Below are 19,326 nucleotides of genomic sequence, written 5' to 3'. Positions count from 1 at the left end.
TTCTCTTTTCCAGTCTGAAAAACCCCAGCTCTCAGCCTGTCTTCATAGGAGAGGTGCTCCAGCCCTCTGATCATCTTTGTGATCCTCCCATGGACTCTTCAAAGGAGTCCCTATCCTTCTTATGCTGGGGGTCCCAGTGCTAGATACAATACTCCAAGTGGGGTCTTACCAGAGCAAGGCAGAATCACCTCCCTTGATCTCTTGGCCATGCTCCTGGTGCAAACCTGGATGCAGTTGCCCTTCTGGGCTGTGAGCACACATTGGCAGATAAAATTCAGTTTTTCATATTCATCCACCAGCAGCCGCGGGTCCTTCTCCTCAGAGCTGTTCTCAGTATTCATTTTGTGCCCAGCTGGTATTTGTGCTTGGAGTTGCTCTGACCATTCTGCAGGACCTTGCACTTGGCCTCATACATCATGAGGTTTGCGTGGACCCACTTCTTAAAACTGTCAGAGTCCCTCTGAATGGCATCCCTTATTTTCTTGGAGAAGGGGGTGCAAGAAACACAGTTTCAGATCAAATAACACCAAGTAAATGGTACCTTATGAGGCAGAGAGCTTGGATTGGAAGTTTTAGCCTAAATGGAAAGAGCAGAAAATAATTGCAAATGTTCCTGAAAATTCTTGCTTTTTTCTTGCTTTTCTGATTTGTGTATGATTTTTCTCTTTTAGTTGGAGAGCTATTATGGATAATTTGATGACACATGACAAAACCACGTTTAGAGATTTGATGAGTAAGTATTGATATAGAGGTGACTTCTCTGCAGTATAAACATTAAATAAATGAAAAATAAGTGTCTTAAAGAGAACACTTGCTCAACATTTCTTCCAATTTGATTTATTCAGTGTTTTTCATGTTTTCATTGACTATTCATTTCTGGAGCTCCATAAATAACCCAAAGTGAGAGAATTTTATACCATCCTGGCACACAGTGAATTTTGCCTATAGGGCTAACCTGATTAAGCAGAGTGGGTGGGGGTGGTTTTTTGGTGGTTTGGGTTTGAAGATCTGACACTAACTGCTTAAAAAAAAATTATTTTGCACTTTATAATTTTTGAGCATCAATACATGCAATTTTTTTTTAAAAAAATGGCTGAACTCTTTCCCAAAAGCCCCTAAACCCAGCTGTTATTGTGTATGCTTACAGTGTTTCCTTCAACTTTTACTTTGAATTTCTGGTTACGGATTCAAATTGCAAACCATACATCATCTTAACACCCGCTTTCAAACACCAATATTGCAAAAAAGAGTTATTTGTGCAGAAGGGAAATTCATCAGCTCTTGGCTGCACTTTCCCTGTTCTCTTTCAGCACGAGTGGCTGTGGCCCAGAGCAGCTCCCTCAATCTGTTTGCTAACAGAGAGGCGGAGCTGGAGCAGCGCGCCATGCTCCTCAAGAGACTCGCCTTCGCCATCTTTAGCAGCGAGATCGACCAGTACCAGAAATACCTGCCCGACATACAAGGTCAGTAAATATGTATCATTGAGGGACTTCTTCCCGTTAGCTGTGCAATGCTTGTGTGACAGTAACAGCGGGCTAAATTTTTGTTCTGCAAGATCAGTGTGAGATAGTGTTTCCATAGCTGAAACAAAGTTTCTGCAGCTTTTGGTTAAAATGTTTTCAGTCTTGAATTACTACAAGATGTGCAGGTTTTGTGGTTGCCAGTTGACTTTAATCCAGATAATTTCTCTGATCTGTCATTTTATTCCTTGATCAATATCCTTGGATACCTGCACAATATGTGTTGGCATGAACATCTGAGGTACCAAAACCTATCAATTAGGGAGAAATAGGAAAAATGACCTTTACATTTTGAATTCTTGACTTCTTTTGCTGGTATTTTTTCCTCAGTTCAGTTTATCTGTCATATTTATATCATTGAAGTTTATTTCTTACAATGAACCTTTACCTTAAGTGACTGGGAATGGAAACTGCTTGGATCTTCCTTTTAAGATGATGCTAACAGTTAGCAGCAGCTTTTAGATGTATCATTTTTTCATGGCACCAAAGGGACACTTTGGTCTCTTCTTCTATATGGAAAATCAGTTGCAGCAACTTTTTTGTTTTATTTGTTCTAGAATCTATTTTTATTTGGTATATTTATTTTTGAAATTTAGTTATATTTAATTTTAATTAAGAATGTTTGGGTTGTTGGTTGGTTTTTTTTTTTTGTTTTTCTTTTAATTTCCAGTTGAGTCAGTAGCTGAGATTACCATGTTCATGGAATAAGATGATTTTACTGGTCTGAACTGCAACGTGCATGTGTGCTGGTTGGACTGCAAAATTTCATTTTATCTGCCTCTGTATATAGAGGTGATCATAATTCAATAAAACCATATCATCCCTTTGTAATTTCTCACGTGTTGTGATGGTGCAGTGTTTTAATAACAATAATACATCTGAGTTCAGGCTGATTTTGTATTGTTTGGTATCTGTTAACTCCTCCTGCTGTAATGGGTGAAACTCTGCATAAGATAAGCAAAGTTCCCAGATGCAGTATTTCATTTATGTAGAGGACCTACCCAAAATAGGGAACTTCACTCTTTATAGGTTTCTCTATTTTGTTCCTTCTTTGGTGGAGTGGTTATTTCTTTATGTTGACAGAATAAAACCAGTAAATTACTGGAACAGTACCATGGCAGATACTTAAAGTTAACATTTAAAGTAAAGAAGAGAAGGAGAAAATTCTCATTGGAATTATTCTGAACTGAGGGATCCTTCTTGGCTTTTTGTTTCAGAAAGGCTGGTAGAAAGTCTCCGGTTGCCACAGGTGCCCACCCTTCATTCCCAAGTGTTCCTGTTTTTCAGAGTATTACTTTTAAGAATGTCTCCACAGCACCTTACCTCACTTTGGCCAACCATGATCACTGAACTGGTGAGTTGCAGGTGTCATTCATTATTTAGAAGACTGGTGGATATCTGAGACACAGCCTCACTCCTCAAGATTTTTAATAAAATCTCTTCTAGAGATTGTACAAATAAATGTGCAATGGTCACAAACTGAAAGCTGACTTATTTTCATAGTCCTCATGTCTGTTTTTTGTGATGAAATTTAATATCTGTTAGTTTAGACTGTTTCAGCTGTTCAGCTGTCTCCTGAATTAAATTTGCATTTGCCCTCATTGTTCCCTACTTGAATCCTACTTCAATTTCTGCTTATGTATGTGTACCCTGTCCACCACTCCCACTCCTGCTCTTCTTTTTCAGTGTTCTCTGTTTCTATTTTCCTGGTCATTCTTCTTACAGCAATGGGGTTGAGAATCCATGTATAGGAGTCAGAATCAATGTTTTATTGGCAATTGATGGTCATTCAGGTCACATTGTGACTAAATGTTGTAACTAGATTTATACAAGGCTTGGCTCAGATTTCTTCTTTCTCATTTTACTCTTCATAACAAAACAGTGAAAATATTTGTTTCCAGAGTTTCTGCCTGCAGAATCTCCTGTGTTGGCTGTTTGACACACTCTTTTGGGTTTCAGCTTTGGCAGTGGGAATGGAGGAGAGTGGTTGGTGCATGCTGTGATCCATTCAAGGAGCTATTCAAGGAGCTCCCAAGGAACTGAATAACAGAGAAAGCAAACCAGAATAATTGCTGTGATTAATTATATTTTCAATCTGCAGGTGCCTAATGTAGCCCTTGAATAACCACAGAACCAAGCAATAGAAGGAGGAAAGCTATATAAAAGATTTTAAAGTGTGGTGTTTTAGCAATAGATGTATTTAATTTTAAGCCTGTCAATAGTATAAATACTAGAAAACCTATTCTACTCAGTATGGTCTTCTGACTCCTGTGCTGTGTCCTGGCCTTTACACAACTTACACAGTCTTGGAACTACTTTCAGTTAGCAGGACTGTGGTGCTTCTGGGAATCCACCCCTGAGCCTGACCTGCTCCATTAAACAATCCTTTATTCTCATTTAGTTTAAGTCTTGCAGTCTTTCTAGGTAGTGGAGGGGATTAGCCTTTGAGAGCTTTCCTGGCCATAAGAGACAGTTCCTTGTGGCCTTTGTGTTATTCAGGTTATATATAAGGGATGAGAGAGCTTTAAGGTGCCGCTGTCCACTCATACAGGAAAGGAAATAAAGCTCCAAACTATTTGTCTAAGGCTTATTACTCAGGCTTTCCCAAGTCACAGTCCATTGAAAATAGTATTGAAATGTAACATTTGATCTTCAGGTGCAAGTGTTTTTACTGATGGAACAGGAGCTCACTGCTGATGAAGATATTTCCAGGTAAATGTATGAACTTCCTGCTTGTTTAACTTTATAAAAATTCCTTGGTATGCTGATGGGGAGTGGAGTAATTCTTTAAAATAATTTGTCTTAGAGCTGTTGAGCTCAAATGAGAAGGACAAGTAAAGGCTAGTTCAGTGTGCAGTACCAGTGACAGAGTGTTCAGGACAAAACAAAAGAAGTTTTGCTGTCAGATTGATCATAAATCACTAAAGGAAATTATAAGATACAAGTGTCTGAGTTCTTACAATGCCTGCCAGACTAAAATGCACAGCTGCTGCAATTAAATTATGTGTGGCATGACTTACACCTTTTCTGTGTCATACACTTATTCTAAACAAGACTGATGCACCTTTTTCTTTGTCTAAATGAAAGCATAGTTCCTTCTCTTATTAGGTAAGTGAGATTGATAATTTTTCTTGTTTTATTATCCATTTTTATCTCCTCTATTTTCTATACAGTGTGATCCAATTTCAGTCATTCCAGGAGGAGAGGCAAATTTCTCAAATGAGCCAGAGTTATTTGCCCAAGTTTTGCTCACTTTTTTCCTAGTTGTTTTGTTTTGTTTTGTTTTTTGGAGAGTTTTTCCTTCAAATGAAGTAATGGCAACATGACTGACAATTTTAAACTTCCTCATAATTTGAATATCTGGGAAGAAGATACAGTGCAACACATTCATTATACACTATTTTATCACATATAAGTATAATATATATATATTTGTATATATGCATACAGAACTGCACTCATGGCACAGACTTGTGTTGGGATTCAATTTATGAATTCAGGATAATGCTGGTAAATAAAGAGTTGTGTGTAAAGGCAAGTAAGAAAAATAAGGTTTTCAATGTGGCAGAAGGTTGTTCTGACTCACTTCCCTTCTGTAATGTATTTTAGAACTTCTGGCCCATCTGTTGCTGGTTTGGAGACAACTTACACAGGTGGCAATGGTTTTTCCACATCCTACAACAGCCAGAGGTGGCTGAACCTGTATTTGTCTGCTTGCAAATTTCTGGACTTGGCTCTAGCTTTACCATCTGAAAACCTGCCTCAATTTCAGATGTGAGTAGAAAACATTGTCATTTAAGTTTTTGGATGTTTTTCCATGTCTTTTGGTAAAATTTTAGCATATAAAAGTGTTTGGTTTTCTGTTTCTCTTCTTTCTTTGGACTTCATCCAAGGCAGCCCATACTTCACTCCCTCACAGTATCTGAGTGGCCCCCAGGGGAAATGATGCTGCATATCAAATTAGTTCAAGCTGGTTTCATTTTGCCTGTGGCAAGAGATTTGCCACACTTGAGAGATCATTAGTAGTAGTGATTTATTCAAGTATTTTGTTTTTAAAGTTCTTAGTTGCAGTAAAGCCTAAGAACTCAAAATACACCCACCCATCTCAGTGAGTAATGCATGAAATCAGAGCACTGCATGTCATGTCAGCATGACTTACTTGAATTGCTCCTGCATAGTCTGTCTGGAAAATGTGGCAACAAACCTTCACAGAAGGGGGATCCCATAGGTGTTTATTGGTCAGTAGTGTGTACAAACTGCTTCCTCAGTGCCTCTGCAATCCTGTTCTGTTGGGGAAAAAATGAATGCAAAACAACTGGCATTTGCTGAAAATCCTGGGAACGAGAGGCCACAAAGGACAAAAGAAAGTATTGTGCCTCTTCCTTTACACTGCACACTGGTGACTGTGTGAGGGCTGCTGTCCTGACACAGCTCTGTAGACATTTGGTCACCCCTAATTGTCCTGCAGTTCAAAAGACACTCATGTGGGTTGGAGACTGGAAGGATTTGTGCACACTGTGTCAGGCTGTGCCCTGTAGTATTTCTAAATCGAATGTTGAACATTTTTTTTCATTTATTTTTTCTTTTGAGGGTTGACTTGGGTTTCTTTTTTCCTCTCTCTCTTTCTCTGATACTTCACTAGATTTCCTCATCCACTCATATTTTTGATTGCTCAAAAAACCTGCATGTTCAGTATGGATAACATCTGCTTGTGTTATCTCATGGCAGGTATCGCTGGGCTTTTATCCCAGAAGCATCAGATGATTCAGGCTTGGAAGTCCGAAGGCAAGGAACACACCAGAGGGAATTCAAGCCCTATGTGGTGCGCCTGGCAAAGCTGCTGCGGAAAAAAGCAAAGGTATGGATGGTGCTTTCTGCTTTTGCTTTTCACTGAAGGGTTTCATGTACAGTAACACACAGCAGTGTTTGGGTTTGAATATTTTAATTTTTTAACAATGAAGAATGAAAAGGATTTTTTCTAGTGTAGGAGATTCCAGCTGGAGGAATCTCAAGTCAACATCAGGCAAAAAAAACATGTAAGTGTAGAAAACAAACAAACAAAGAAGCCCCAGAGTGAATCAAACAAACCACAGAAAAATTTATAACCTGCTATGGTCAAAATTATTATGATCACTGACTTTGGATTTCTAAATTAAAAGTATTATTTAAATAAAAAGTAAAATATGCTCCTTTATCTGACAATAACATAAACACTTAACATAAAATCACTTGCAGATAGCCAGTCATATATGTAGATACTAGTCTGACTACCTACTTTTTTGAAGTAGAAAACCAGTTTTGTTAATAACAATCAAAAATTTTAAAAAACTGTTGCATTCTTAAACATGACAGAAATAAGAGTGTTGAGACTGAGCAGAGGCTAGAGCTGTGATGAACAGAAGAAGGCAGGAACAGTTCTGGGGAAATCTTGGCTGCACAGTTGGTAGAGTGGGAACAGAATGGGATTTGTTAAACCCCAGTTTGTGGGGTTGGAGGCCTGATCTGCTGATGAAGCCGATGGAAGCTGGCCAAGCCCTGTCCCAGGGAGATCCCTTCTGCTGCCACCAAGTAAGAACTGTCAGATATTTTTTCTACTCCTGCTGTGAGGACAGAGCCCTCCATGGGGGCAGTTCACTGGGAAATGTTGATGGGTGAGCCAGGGAAGCAGGGAGGAAGTGCAAAGCCATATGGCAGAAAGTTTTGAAGTTTTATTCTCAGGTTTCTCTGTGTAGATGGCTTTGTCAGGTCTGTAACAGTGGCAGCTTGCTGTAGCTACTGCATTTACAGTCTCTGATGTCTTCAGTGAGTAAAGGAACTGCTGAGATACAAGTGGCTACATTACATTTAGGGATCACTTAGTGGCAGGCAGATCTGAACTATTGAAGCGAGGCTCACAATTATGGGGGATAAAACTAGTGTCTGAAGCATATCTGCATTTTGCATTTTATCATTTTTTTGAACCATGAAGATGAGGCTAAATTTCTCTTCTTGCATGTATAAAGGAGGAATGAGTCTTAACTGCCTGCTCCTCAGGCATAGCCTCTAACCCTGCTGTTCAATGTAGTAGTATCTGTTAGAAAGTTTTCACACTCCAAGTAATCTCTGTGCATGAATTTATACATCATGTGTGATTTATAAATAGACATGCTGCTGGTAAGTACTGTATGCTGAGATAGATGCCTCAAGTCAGGACTCCCACACTATGCTTCAACAATTCAGAAAACTTCTTGGAATTTCTGGAACCCCTTAGTCATGGCAGCAGTTGCACACTGAACCATAGGTAGGTGTATAATGATGAGATAAACACAAGGTAATGAATATTGATTTCAGGCCATTTCCTCTTATGCAGAGAATACTGTTACATATAGCTGTGGGGCTTTCTTAGAAAATAACTACAAAAATTGAGTGGATCCTTATTTTCCTTCAGGGCATTCTGACTCATGTTTATATTCATGTAGTACGGTGTTGCTCAAGCTCTGTTATCTGAGGGAAATGTGCTTAAAAACCTCCTTTGGCAGTGCTGGAAATAAACAGAGGCACAAACTGGCAGTGCTGGTTTTCTCTAGTAGTATCTTGGCCACTCTAGCTTGAGTCTGCCATTTCTGGATCACAGATTTGTTGGGGTGGGTGATGTTTCTAGCTGAAGCACAGCACCCAGCCAAGCAACCGCACGGCCTTCACGGCAGAGTATTCTTCTCATATTTGAAATGCAGTCTGAAAGTTCTCCTCTTTCCTTCCACAGGACAAACAGGAGGACTTTAAGACGGTGGTTTTGGAGGGAATGGAGATGGCCAAGCATCAGGTGAGGGTGGCCTTTGATGCTTGAGTTGTGAAACAAGCTTGCCATAATAATACCATCACCTCAAGGCCCTGGGCACTATTTAGCATTCAGTAAGAACTAAGAGAAATCAGATTTTAATAGAACAAAGCTGAGAGAATTTTGAGGTATAAGAACCATTATTTTTATAGATAACTTTAATTAAAAAAATTAAAAGCTTTAAATTTGGTTTCCTGTACAAAATATGTTACAAAGAGCTGATGGTAGTTCTAAGAAGAATTATGATTGCAAATCATTATAAAATTAAATTGTGAAGTAATTTTAGTCAAACTGCAGGTGTGAAACACACAATCCCTGGTTGGTCTCCATCAAATTAACTGTTGTTTTAAGCATCCATGGAATTAATGGTGTTTGCTTAGCTGATACTGCCATGAGACAATGGCTTGGACAGGTTGTACTTCATTGCTCAGAGCTGGAATTTGCACATGCACCCCATTTGGTTGGCTCTGTGTGGCACTGACACTTGCTGTGTGCTGGGGACACATCCTGTCACCACTGGGTAATGCTAAGCATTGCACAGAAACAGTATGGAAGAAACTTCTCCTCCTTAATACAATTATAAGTTTTTTAAGGAGAAACTCTAAAACTTAGTAGCTTCATTTAAAGAAGGTCGCATCAACAACTCCTTTTATATTGGAAATTTAGTCTTCCCATTGCTGTGGTTTGGCGTGAGCCTTTCTTTTCAGAAGACTTGTAAAGCTCAAATAGTGGTCTCCTGTGCCAGGGAGCCAAGCCACCAGATACATTCATACCGAATTTAAACCTAATTGGGGTTTGCAAAATGGATGCCCTGTACGCTTCTCAATTGCAGGACAGTTGCTTCATTTAAAGGGCAAAACTTGTATTTGTTTAAGTATCATGTCTTGAAAAGAAAATCTATTTGCTCAAAGGCTGTGCAGTCAGTGATCCTTACCTCATCCTCTGCTCCCATTGCTGTCCTCTCCCCTTCATTCTTCTTTCATTACCAAGAGGACCCCCTGCCTCAGCCACAGGTGCTACCAGGACAGTGGGACAGGGCTGGTCCACAGGTGGCTCTTCTTGGTGAGGCCTTTTGTGCTTCTTTTCTCCTTCCTTGCAGAATAAAATCCAGTACTGCTGGAATTCTCCTTCATGGTAGAAGCTCTCTGTACTGGTTTGTCAGTAACAGAACAAACAAGGTGTTTCTAGTGGTGATAGTACCTAAGTGTCTAGATTGGAGCATGGTTTTTGACTCAGAGATAAAGGAAATAGGGAAGAACTGTCTAAGAACCTGGATGCTGGTGCTCAGATACTTCATATGCAGATATTCAAGGCAGCCCTAAGCAGGGTTACAGCAGTGTGCTGCTGCTGCTGGGCATCTGGTGTGTGACTGCTGCCTTCACCTGTGGGGTTCCCGAAATTCTTTCCTTTGACATTCTCCCCATGAAATGGAAGGAACATAATAACTGAGTTCTTCTGAGAATACACAATGAGTAACTGAGCCATTTTCCTTTGAGAACAACTTCAAGTGTTTCTCAGAATGTCTGTGTGTGTTACTTGTGATACTAATAATAGCACTGCTTTTTGCCCTTCCCAAAAACTCTGATCTCAAGCTGCAAAGTGAAAATGCTTTGGATCTGTTTTAACCTCCTCTGGGGTTTATCATCACTGATGCTGGCAGTATCAGCTGGTGAAGTGAGTGTGTGTCACAGGAGAAGAGTCTGTTTTGGAAAGCGGCTGAAGAAGCTCACAACTTCAGCTGTCACCAGCTTGGGCCATTTGTGCTGCCCACAGGATGCTGTGTGGTGGGGGCTGCCTTGCTTTGGGACAGCCCTGGGCTGAGGTGTTGGACTCGAAGGCTCACTGTGACTCTTCCATGAGCATCAGCTGACTGCCACCTGTACACTCCCAACCCTTGCCTCTGCAGGGCATGGTGAGGGGGAGCAGAGAACCAGCTTTGGAAGCTCCCCTTTAGCATTGGTGTCTTTTCTGGCTAGGACAAATGGTTTTGGACTTTAGAAAAGTACTATATTATACATTAGTCTTTCGTTTTCACCTGTGCTTTTAATGTCTTGTCCTGTATTATTTCCCATCTCTCTGTATTTGCAGAAAAACCCAGAGGAGGATGGCTCAGGGAAAACACTAAGCTGGGAACCAGGTCACTTGCTTTTAACCATCTACACCGTTCGCAGCATTGAGCAGCTCTTGCCTTTCTTCAATGTACTCAGCCAAGTTTTTAACAGCAAAGTCACAAGCAGATGTGTTGGACACTCAGGGAGCCCTGTCCTCTACCCCAACTGTTTTCCAAGTAAGGACATAAAAATGGAGAACCTCAAGACCTTCTCCAGCAAAGCAAGACAGAAGATAGAAGAAATGGTTGAGAAGGATTTTCTTGAAGGCATCATAAAATCATGAACCAAACTGGTACTACTCAGCCTATATGTAGTGTAACTATTTAAATGAAATATTGTATCTTTCTCAGTTGTATAGTATTCTTTTCTTATTTTGTATGTAATGAAATACTTAATGTTGTATTTAAGTTAAATATTTGTAAATAAGAGAAGTTCTGGATGTGGCCTGAATCAAGTTTAAATATTGGTGGCTCATATTGATTATGGTGCCTACTATTTACAGTAAATGTTTTGTTGTCTTGAGTTCTGTCTTAAAAAAAAATGGAAAAAAAATACAAGGTGCAATTTTTTCAATTTGTTTCCAGTTTATTTTTGTCTTTTTTTAAAAGATCTATTGGAACTTGTGCTTACTGAATAACCTGTAAAATGTTATTATGGCAGGAGTTAATACAGGACTACAATGAACTGTTTGTCAGAGGCAGACACCCTGAACCAAAGTATGCCAAGGAGGATCCTGGTGTGTTTAAAACATTGCATCCTGTTGGGCCAGCCCCTTCACGGTGCTGGGGAGCAGTTAAGGCCACAGAAGACAAACTTGTCTCTGTCCCTTCCCTCTCAAGTGTGATTATAAATATTATTACTGCAAATCACTTTCTAAATCATGTCATAAAGTATCTAATGGAGATAATATTGCAATAATAGATTATTATTTGCAAATATTCTTTTTCATTATATTGTTCCCCCCTCAAAATGAGGTGAACTGAATCTGAAGATGAGTGACAGCCTCTGTCTTACACTGTTTGCCCACAGCTGTTTGGGCTACTGGGAGGAAGGTGGGGATGATGATCCTGCAGCAGCCACTGTGAGCACAGTCACAGCAGAGCTCTGGGCATGCAGCCATGGCCAGTGCTCTGAGGGTGTGGGTCTTGGAGGTCAGGCACAATGTGACAATGAACTAAGCTGGGGCAGGGAGGGGCAGAATTCCTTCTGGACATGGCCATGGCTTGTCAAGAAGTTAGACAAACTTGGGGAGGGGAACATTCAACAGCAAGAGCATCTCATGAAGAGATAAGTTGATAAAGGAGGTTAAGAATAAGCAGAGTGATATTACACTCAGTTCTGATCAATCCTTGCTACTCCCAGGAAGGGCTGGCTCTGTGCACAGCAGCACATGGTAAAATAAGTGATATTAAAAGGGAAGTTGTGTGCTTGAACTCCATTCATTATATAGGCTGGGGTGGTGCTCCTTTCCCACCAGCGAGGTGGAAAACAGCCAGGCTCACTTCATGGGCAAGTGCATCTGCATTCTCCTGTGGAATGTGGGAAAAGTTAGTTACGCTGCTGTCAGCATCATAGGAATAGAGCAAATACATGATATTACGGCAAGCATTTTCCTGGAAATGTTGTGTTCCCTATATTGCTCCACCAGCCACTGCCATCATGCTGGCAGAGAAAAGCAGGTAGAGCATGTGAAGTGGGGAGAACAAAACCACTGCTTTTGCTGTCATCTTTAAGTTCAGATCTGGACTAACTTAACAGTAGCCAGAATTTTTTTTCTATTTTGCCTCTTATGAAATTGTGTAGTTAAGGACTGCTTTGGTAACTTTCTCCTTTAACCCTGAGTTCTCAGAAGGCTGGTTGTCTTTTCAAAATCATCTGGTGTTAAATCTGCCTTTATAAACATTTATATTTTCATTTTGAAGATAAACATTGAGAACATTAAACATTACTTTTCTAAATAAAAGAAAATCCAAAGTGACTTCTTGTGATCACAGTCTTTTTTCCAAATTAAGCATTTGTTAAGTGTGATAAAATGACAAGTATGGAAGCAGACTTCCTTCATCACCCCCTGCTAGGCAGAACAGAAGATTGTTTAATGTGAAGAAGCCCATAAATGAGTGAAGCTCTGACCTGTGTGTCTGCCTCAGCATAGATCCTGACGACGTCCTCTGTTCCCGACGGGCGGACAAACGCCCGGGACAGTCTGTACTTCTGCACAAGGGCATCGATCTTTTCCTGCAGCCCCGGCGGCGTCAGTGCTCGCCTTTCTGCATCTGTGGTGTCAATAACACGCCTGTCTGCCACCTGTGGCATCAGAAACAGGATGAGGCAAGTTCAGGGCTGGCTATGTCTTGCTGCCTGGAGAGGAGTTCAGTTTGGGAGCTCATAAAGGGCTACTCAGACACTTGGGGGCTCCAGGACCCCTGCAGCATCTGTTAACCAAGGCTAGAGAGGTGTCAGCTGCCCCTTTTTAAAAAAGGGTCAGTTCTGAACATGCCTTCTTGGTCAGCTTGAAGTGAAGCTACACTTTCTCTCAGTAGATCAGAAACTTAAATTGTTTCCTCCAGTTCAAACAGAGCCCAGAGCTTCCGTACTGTGTCTAACAGAATGCTGCCACATGGCACCTTCTGCTCAAGCTTTGTCAGAATGCTGGAAAGGATACAGAAGCAAAGCTTGAACATTCAAGTTATACAAACTGGCACAGCAAGAAAAATCCAGCTGTCCAGCAGGCAGAGGCCTTAGAAAAAACAGGATTTTTCTAATTTAAAAGTTGGAGTTTATTCTTAAGTTAAAATTTGAAGAGTTTTGGTCAAGTTTTTCCATTTAACATAGTTGGCTATTATTTAATCTTTTTAAAAGTCATATTGCTATTTTAGTCCAAATGAAATTCTTGTCCGTTCTCCAGGTTTTTTCCCAGTTTCTTTGGCCTATTTCTGCCCTTTCATGGTCTGTTTCAGCTTTAAAATAAAGGCAGGCAAAAGATGCAGTGAGCAGGGCCCCTGAGGCTGCTGTGGGGCTGAGCCAGCGTGGCTGGGGTCTCACCTGGACCTTGAGCAGCCGATTGGGAAGGTCAGCATAGAGGGCGTCCCACTGCTGCACACTCAGACCCTTCAGAGCCAGGATTGCCTCAATCACCAGCATGTCCGACACAGCATCGCCAACAGTCTGCCAACAGCGAGGGAAAACACTGCAGCAGGGAGCACAGGGAGGCAGGACTTCCTCAGGAACCCCCCAGCAGTCCCCAGCAGCAGCCTGACAGGAGCTCACAAACTGGCTAACCCTGCCAACACTGTGCTCCAGTACTCTCAGCTTTTACCTGGTTAATCAGGTCAATCATGTTTTCAAGCATCTTTGCTGCTTCTCTTTTCTCATTATCTTTCTCCTCTTTTACCAGCTGTCGAATTTTAGTTTCAGCAGCTTTACTGAACAGTACCTAGAAGAAAAAGATAAGAGCTTGTCAAGATGAAACCAGGATATATGCAGTAGTGAGGAAAAAACTTTTACCATCTAAGCCCAAACAGCCATCATTAATGTTTGCTACCATGAATTCCCATCCCCCCATAAATCACAGAGGAGCTGGTGGCAATGCTGTGATAAAGACAGAAGGAATAAACAAGTCTATTTTCAAACAAGGAGGAGAAGTCTTGTTTATAAAGCTAAGCAGAGAGTGAAAAGACCTCCTTCTCCAGGTAATTTAACTAAAATTTTGTACATAGTAGCTGATCATATGGATTACCTGCTCATACTTACTGTGCCATGTCCGTTTGCTTCAAAATAAACACCCACATCAAACTCCTGGGCCTTGTGGTGCAAGTGTTTCACTCCTGTTTTCACACAGTACACAGGGACCTACAGGCCAAAGGTGTGCAGAGAACAACAGCAAGGTTACAGACTCTCCTCAGCAGGCTGGAACTGAGCTCCAGCCTGCAAGGGCTGTTCAAACTAACCCCTGTTTCATGGCCACTGAGGCCCCCGAGCTAAAATGCTCCACTATTTCTGCAGACCCAATTAAAAAATACTTTATTTATTCCTGTGATTAATAAAGACTAAGAAATAGACTCCAAACCTAGAAAAACCCAATTTAGTTTATAGCTTCAGGGAACACACTAGATTCACATACAAACAGAAATAATACCTTCTCTCAATTCCTGAACGTTTAGCTAGCTGCAGAAAATGAATCAAAGTATCAAGGAGCCTCTACTCACTCACTTAGTTGCAAAGCTATAAAGTCCTCAGTTTGTTTAAGTACCAAGGGTTTAATTAAACATTTTTAAAATTAATAAAAGCTGACTAGATCTTTTTAAGCCCTGCCCTTTTGTGTCTCCTTTGCCACCAAGAATTTAGTCACTACTGGAGGTTTGAAAGAGTAATTTAATCTTCTTTGATTTTAATTTTAATTTTCCTAGCAATCACATTACAGTACATTTACTTTTAAAATAAAAAAATGTAAACTACCTAGGAAAAACCCAGAGAATACCTTCAGTGTTTCCTGGAGGTAGCGTGTTGAATTCCCATTGGCATATGCTGTTTGCACCACTGCCATCTTGAAGTCCTGTTTCACCTGAGCAAACCAATAAACCAACTTTTACTGTCTAACAGGCACACAGCCAAACAAAAAGGATAAATGGAAAGATAATCAGAACTTGTAAATGTACAATTAAAATCCTGGGTACTAGAGGGAGGCACCAGCTCACTGAGAACTTCTGTAGCTTTAAAACAACATAAATTCTGTTCAAGTATTTGTACATCCCATGTTGACTTTTCTTGGGTTTGGCTGAAGCAGCTCTTGAAGCTTAGACTTTCCAAGCCCCTTTTTGGCCACAGCAGGGAGGTACAGGACAGATCTCTTTTTAAAGCTGGTTCACTTTAAGTAGATGTAGAGAGACCACATACCAAGCGACAGCTTCTTTTATACTTTAGACTATTTTATACTTTAAAAATTAAAATGCCAGCATTCATTTCATATGTTAGAGTTACCTTGGCAAGAAGTTCTTTTAGGAAGATACTAATTAAAGTTGCTATTTTATCTCCATCGATCAGGTGAAAATGGTCAGCTGTGTCCTTATAATAATAAACAATTCTATCTGCATCACCATCAAATGAGCAGCATCTCTCATTGGGCTTCATGTCCAGCCCTAGTGCACAGAGTTACAAATGCAAGTTAAAGACAGGAAAATAAACAAAACCAGGTAATTTATTTCAGTGAGTGATTAGGAAAACACATTTTCTTTTCAGAGCACAGGTCTGCATACAAACGACTCCACTCAGGCACAGTTAAAGCCAAGATCCAGACAGGAGGCACAAGCATCCATCCCCAGCAGGCCCTGCCACTGTGCTGCTTCCAGCACTGCATTTCCCCAGTACACAACCAGCATGGGAAGGGGAAGCAACACCATAACCTGGTGTTCAGATTTGGCCAGCAGCTGCAGTGAGAGGATGCCTGTCCAATGGAGAACTCAGTTTAGCCTCATATAATCTCATATCCAAACCAGCCTGCTCTCCCAGTTCAGGACTTTACTTTTATACAATTCTCAGAAAATGGACTGAAATCTTTTCCTCACTGGTTTCTGTCAATGAGTCAGCCTGCTGGCACGGGGCTGTTCATTAACCCAGCCTTCTGCAGGAACCCGGAAAATGTTTCTTCATAATACAAAGGGGTAAAATAAATAGCCCTAAGCCAGTCCTGACTGACCTTTGGACTCTGCCAGCTTAACACTCAGAAGAGACTGCCAAACACATTTCAGCCAGTCAGAGGGATGCTGTGCTCCTCCAAGCACTTCAGACTAACAGAGATGTGCCAGACCTGGCCAGGCTGTTCCCTCTTTTCATTGCACAAGGAGAGCCATTCATGCAGTCACTTAGTAAGAAACAGGGAGCTCCACCTACCCAAGGATGTGGACCCCTGCCAGACCCTGCAGAGGAGGTAAAGCAACATAAAATTACTGACTACTCACCTCCAGGTGGTTTCTGGTGAACTTTCACAAAATCTGCACCACATAAGTGATTGAGTTTCTCCTTGGTTCCATCATTATATATGTGGAATAGCACCTCTTGTGGAAAGTAGGGCTTCATTTCTGACAGTTTCAGGGCTCCAATTCCATTGGCACAGTCAATCTTCAGGTGCCTCTGAAACTCTCCGGAGCAGTGAGACTTTGTGCAAGGGAAGAAGGGGCAAAGTGAACCATTACCCTAGAGAAACCACACCTAGAGCATGCTGAATTAGAAACTTCAGGCCCAAACAGGCTAACACACACAAGAGATTAATTTTGTACATTTGCATGAAGACGACAATACCTACTATTCACCTGTTTTATCAGTTCCATAAAAGCTTTGGAGAGTTTTTCATAATAACCTTCCAGTGTTGCTTTCCCATACTGCCCTTGGGTGTTTTGACAGCAGACCATATAGTGGAGCTGTGGTGTTGTCACCAGACCATAATCTAGTGTGAAATAAAAGGAACAATACTCAGAATAGGATTGCAAATTAATTGCTGCTTGAAAGTCTTACAGTAAACAGACAAATGCAGTATAGGAAACACCTGTGGAATTTTTAAATTTTGTCTTATGAAAACTCTTATAACCCTCCCCTGCCCTGCCTTGCATGAAACCCATACAACCACCCTGAAATAAAACTGTCACAAGCAAGGATGGAAATGTGTCTGGGCTGCTGCCCTAGGAGTCACATTTACATAAAAATACTTGAAACGAGTTTAGAATTGCAGAAGTGTAACCTACCATGGTACTGACCACCTAGAACCTGGATACCATCTATAACTGACTGGGACAGCTTCTTGCTGCTTGGCCTGGAAAACAACAAGTACATCTGATAACCCTGGCAAAGGCATTCATCTGTGGACTCTATGGAAGGAAGCACATATGGGTGGAAGACTCTACAAGCTTCCTGACATGAGATTTAGACTCACTGTGAAGAAATCCAAACCTTTCCCTGCTGTAGGCTTTATTCCCAATAAAGTCTGAAATCCAACACCCCCAGGGATTGCAAACACATGTAAAGTGCTGGGCACAGGTGACACCACACAGTGCCCACACAATTCCCCTGAAGACAGCACTGGCACTTCCATAAGAGCAGGATACAGCTACAGCCTTTTGTCATTACCTGGTGTCTCTGCCAATAAAAACCGAGGCATCTTTGTGCAGGTTCACTGCTGCTTTTTGGCAGATCTCAGCTATCACCTTCTCTAATTCTTGCTCCTCTGCATTTGCTAGTTGTGTGGCATACTCTTCCCAGGAAGGGTGCAGCATTTCTCCAAGAGGATCAACCAGCTTTACACCATTGTCTTCCTTAGCAGAAAAACAAAAGAACAGAAAATAGTGAGTCTAAAAGCAGGGAACTAATAAAATCTTTTTGAAGACAGACAACACATGGTTCAGTCACACTGTTTCTTTAAAAGTGGAGAACTTCTGGGATGCAATAGCTTAGCTGTTTATTTAAACCTCCAACAAGCCCCCAAAGAAGCAGTATAACAAGCATACTGAGTAACCAACTCTTTCTCCCTTATAATTTTGGTGTGAAATTCATTCAACATTAAAATTACATAAGAGGAGATTCTAATAACCTTCAGTGCTCCATAGCAGCTAAAGTCTAAATGCCTGGTTGGTAATCGCTGCATTTGCATGTTTAATTTTAAATCTTACAGATTTTACTCAAAGGTTCTTCTCTTCTCAATGTTACTCCTAGCTCCCCAACATTAGAAAGTTAAATTGCAACATGAAATGACTCTGTATTACACCACTTCCACACGAGAAAAAATCCCGCTTTTGTGTACAGGGGAAAAATAACTTCAGCGATACCAGAGGCCGTATTTACAGGGAGCGGGCTGAATGCTTTCGGCAGTCCCAGAGTCTTCAGGGTCTGGTTCTCTCAGTGCTGTGATGAGATTGATTCCAACAAACTGACCACATCTTCCCACCCTTCTACCAAAGCACTTCACATCATTGCACCGAACGGATGGCCTGTTTGAGGAGCGGGCAGTCCTTCCTTACTTCAGGGTTGTGAGACGCCGTGACCATGATGCCAATGGTCGCAGTCACGGCTTTGGAGCGGAGGGCGGCCAGGAGCCCCATGCGGAACACGACGTGGTCCAGGTGCTGGGCCGCGCTGCGGAACCCGGCCGTGCCGTAGTGCAGGGTCAGCCCGGCAGGCCGCGGGTGCAGGGCCGAGAACTTCCTGAGGGCTTCGGAATCCATCCCTGGGGAAGGAAGCGACACGGATGGCAGCGAGAGGGGACAGGCGGCTGGGAGCCGCCTCACGCCCCGGAGGCTGCGGTGCCCAGAGCGCTGCCAGCAATGCCCGGGCACCAGCGCCGGGAAGGAGCCCCTACCCTGCCCGGAGAGCAGCGGATAACAGCGGGATCAGACACGAGCAGGTGACGGAGGGACGGAGAGCCAGGATTCCCAGTCTGGATCCAGTAAGAGCCAGGATTCCCAGTCTGGATCCAGGAAGAGCCAGGATTCCCAGTCTGGACCCAGGGATCCGAACAAGTTCTCACCGTGACATCAGCCGCCCACAGCGCTCGGCCACGGCTCCATGCACTGACTGCCGAGCCCAAAGCAGCGCGTCCTGCTTCGCCAGGCGCTTGCAGGGCGGCCCCAGCGGGGTTCCCAGAGGGGCACCGTCACACCGACACCAGGCCGGGCGGGCGGGGCCGGCCGGAACGCGCCCCCTGCACGGCGGCTTCCCTCGGGACCCCCGGCGATGGCGCGGGGACGCGCAGGCGGGGACGGGACGTGTGGGACGGGATGGGATGAGTGGAACGGGATGGGTGGGGCGCATCCCGCCGGAGCCGCCGCACGCCCCGCACGGAGCCGGCGCGGCCCCGCCCACTCAAGGCCGGACCGACCAATGGAGGGCGGGTGGG

The 19,326-nt window shown here is 42.4% G+C and overlaps 2 protein-coding genes across 3 annotated transcripts in view; one reads left to right on the top strand and one right to left on the bottom strand.

Moving 5' to 3' along the window:
* DOP1A (DOP1 leucine zipper like protein A) overlaps positions 1–12,426 on the top strand; it is a 61,062-nt gene extending 48,636 nt beyond the window's left edge. The window contains exons 33-40 of the mRNA XM_059467330.1: positions 672–733; positions 1,311–1,463; positions 2,738–2,874; positions 4,177–4,232; positions 5,130–5,294; positions 6,249–6,378; positions 8,263–8,322; positions 10,426–12,426. Coding sequence (XP_059323313.1) covers positions 672–733; positions 1,311–1,463; positions 2,738–2,874; positions 4,177–4,232; positions 5,130–5,294; positions 6,249–6,378; positions 8,263–8,322; positions 10,426–10,731 — 1,069 coding nt within the window. The 3' untranslated portion in view covers positions 10,732–12,426. The remainder of the gene's footprint in view (positions 1–671; positions 734–1,310; positions 1,464–2,737; positions 2,875–4,176; positions 4,233–5,129; positions 5,295–6,248; positions 6,379–8,262; positions 8,323–10,425) is intronic.
* On the bottom strand, positions 11,013–19,163 carry PGM3 (phosphoglucomutase 3). Of its 2 annotated transcripts, none has more exons than XM_059467333.1 (13): positions 18,958–19,163; positions 18,452–18,657; positions 17,565–17,749; positions 17,183–17,250; positions 16,754–16,887; positions 16,403–16,598; positions 15,426–15,583; positions 14,926–15,009; positions 14,199–14,297; positions 13,765–13,881; positions 13,491–13,613; positions 12,579–12,752; positions 11,013–11,977 (listed from the first exon to the last, which is right to left on the bottom strand). In XM_059467333.1, exons 2-13 carry the CDS (start codon positions 18,653–18,655, stop codon positions 11,891–11,893), a joined length of 1,629 nt encoding a protein of 542 aa, XP_059323316.1. In that variant the 5' UTR covers positions 18,656–18,657; positions 18,958–19,163; the 3' UTR covers positions 11,013–11,890. The 2 variants fall into 2 exon arrangements, with proteins under 2 accessions (XP_059323316.1, XP_059323314.1); XM_059467331.1 differs by having other exon boundaries at positions 18,790–19,104.
* Between the last annotated feature and the right edge of the window lie 163 nt (positions 19,164–19,326).

The sequence above is a fragment of the Ammospiza nelsoni genome, chromosome 3, assembly GCF_027579445.1.
Source record: "Ammospiza nelsoni isolate bAmmNel1 chromosome 3, bAmmNel1.pri, whole genome shotgun sequence".
Taxonomy (NCBI): Eukaryota; Metazoa; Chordata; class Aves; order Passeriformes; family Passerellidae; genus Ammospiza; species Ammospiza nelsoni.
Note: the sequence above shows the minus strand (reverse complement) of the source record. Positions and strands in the feature narration are given on the sequence as shown.